Source organism: Sinocyclocheilus anshuiensis, unplaced genomic scaffold (assembly GCF_001515605.1).
Source record: "Sinocyclocheilus anshuiensis isolate Anshui unplaced genomic scaffold, SAMN03320099.WGS_v1.1 scaffold985, whole genome shotgun sequence".
NCBI lineage: Eukaryota > Metazoa > Chordata > Actinopteri > Cypriniformes > Cyprinidae > Sinocyclocheilus > Sinocyclocheilus anshuiensis.
Genome location: NW_015557117.1, coordinates 224,309 through 226,102, shown reverse-complemented (window position 1 = coordinate 226,102; position 1,794 = coordinate 224,309). Strand labels below are relative to the sequence as shown.

The following is a 1,794-nucleotide window of genomic DNA, read 5'->3' as shown; positions in this document are numbered from 1 at the left end:
CACTGAAAGGTATTATTTGAGGAACCCAAAATGGTTAATTATGGCATTGCTGCAAAACCCCCCTTTTGGAACCTTTATTTTTAAGAGTGTTCAATATTGCATAATAACACATGGTAACTTGGAGTCATCAGACTTTGAACCTCAGGTTTACTGAGGAAAAAAGGAGGGGGAAGGGCTGGTGACAGTTTTGATAAGCCACTCTCCTCAACTGTGATACTGGCTCAAAACATTTAACCCCCGACAGAAGTTTTTCATCTTTGAGTGTTCTGACCCCATACATTATTTTCAAATATGTGATTTGACCCAGGGCATATCAATATGCAGTAAAATTATATCATCTTGATAACTATGTCAACAACATTCAGATTATATCTGAAAAAAGCCAATATCATAATATGAAATAGATTAGTCTGTATCATGTACAGTTTCAAAGAATAATGCCGATACTTGACTGAATATTTAAACGTGTATGTAAGTTTTATGATTATTCATTAAATTAACATCCACACTTAATACAGACAGATAGATAGATAGATAGATAGATAGATAGATAGATAGCAGGATTTATACTATATATAAGATATTGTATATATTTATTTAAATACCGAAAACAAGGGTTATAAATCAACACGTACACGTGCAGCCTAGCCTTACCCTCCACGTAAACTTTGACCGTCTAAACTTGGTCTGTTGTCGGAATCTACCATTTCACCCAGAACTACTAACATTACCATACGTGTCAATTAAAAAAATGTATAGGGTGAAAAGAGACAATAGATGTGGGTACAGGAGTTTTAAGAATAGGACTTTATCACGCCTGCGTCAATACAAAGTTCACAGCTGCTGCTGAGCTGAGATGTGATCGGTGACATAATGGACTAGTCGCGTGTTTTTAGGCGCGCTCTTATCTGCTAGAGTCAAACGCTCTCTCGTCTCTATAACGGATCATACGGCAGATCGGACACAATGGCTACAATGCTGAGCAAAGAATTGACGGACATCGAGGTAAAGCGACACGGATAGTGTATCTGAGCTTTGTATATTTCGGTCGGTAAGACGTTTTTACACTCATCTGTTGCTAGACTATTTTTTGGCACGTGTCCATGTTTTAGTCAGGTAAGGTGATTTGTGTGGGAGACTGCGAGACAAAACTTTGAAAGTTGCACTGTTGTGCATAATACAGACACATTGAAAGAAGAAAAATAATAAATATATATACTGCTTGGTTTTAAAGCAAAAATATGCACTTTTAATATTATAGCCTACTTGTTCAGAATGGCTCATTTCAATCTAAATCTAGAGGCACAGCATTATGATATTTATAAGGATGATATTATTATAAATTATGATTTTTAAAATTTTGCTCTAAATGTTTGTCCATTTACAGTTACTTTGTAAAAGCTAGGATTTTCTTATGAGGATTTTCTTCTCCAGTCTTCAATGTTTAAACTTGAAGGACAGGCAAAATCCCTCTGAATGTTTTAAAAGGTGGAGATGAATAAAAGGTAAAATTAATGCGGGTTTTTTTTTTAACATGGCCTTGTGTGCTGCTAGGAAGAGATTTCAGGACCTTGGACAGGGACTCGTTCAGTGGTTGAGCTCTCTGTAGCCTTTCAACACTGATGAAGCCATACCTAGTAGCTTAATGAAAATGTACATTTCCAATTTAAGGATAATTTCCTCCAGATAAAGAAGTGTACAGTCACATATGTTACACTTCTGATGTACAATGCACCTTGGAGACAACAGGCCCGTTAATTTGTGAGCAGTGCATGCATGATGGCCTTCATTGTT

At 36.3% G+C, this 1,794-nt stretch overlaps 1 protein-coding gene across 1 annotated transcript in view; it reads left to right on the top strand.

Moving 5' to 3' along the window:
* Positions 1–865: 865 nt before the first annotated feature.
* Positions 866–1,794, top strand: part of LOC107677757 (dihydropyrimidine dehydrogenase [NADP(+)]) — a 177,070-nt gene continuing 176,141 nt past the window's right edge. Inside the window, exon 1 of the mRNA XM_016472774.1 lies at positions 866–1,005. Within this exon, the coding sequence (XP_016328260.1) occupies positions 967–1,005 (39 nt within the window). The 5' untranslated portion in view covers positions 866–966. The remainder of the gene's footprint in view (positions 1,006–1,794) is intronic.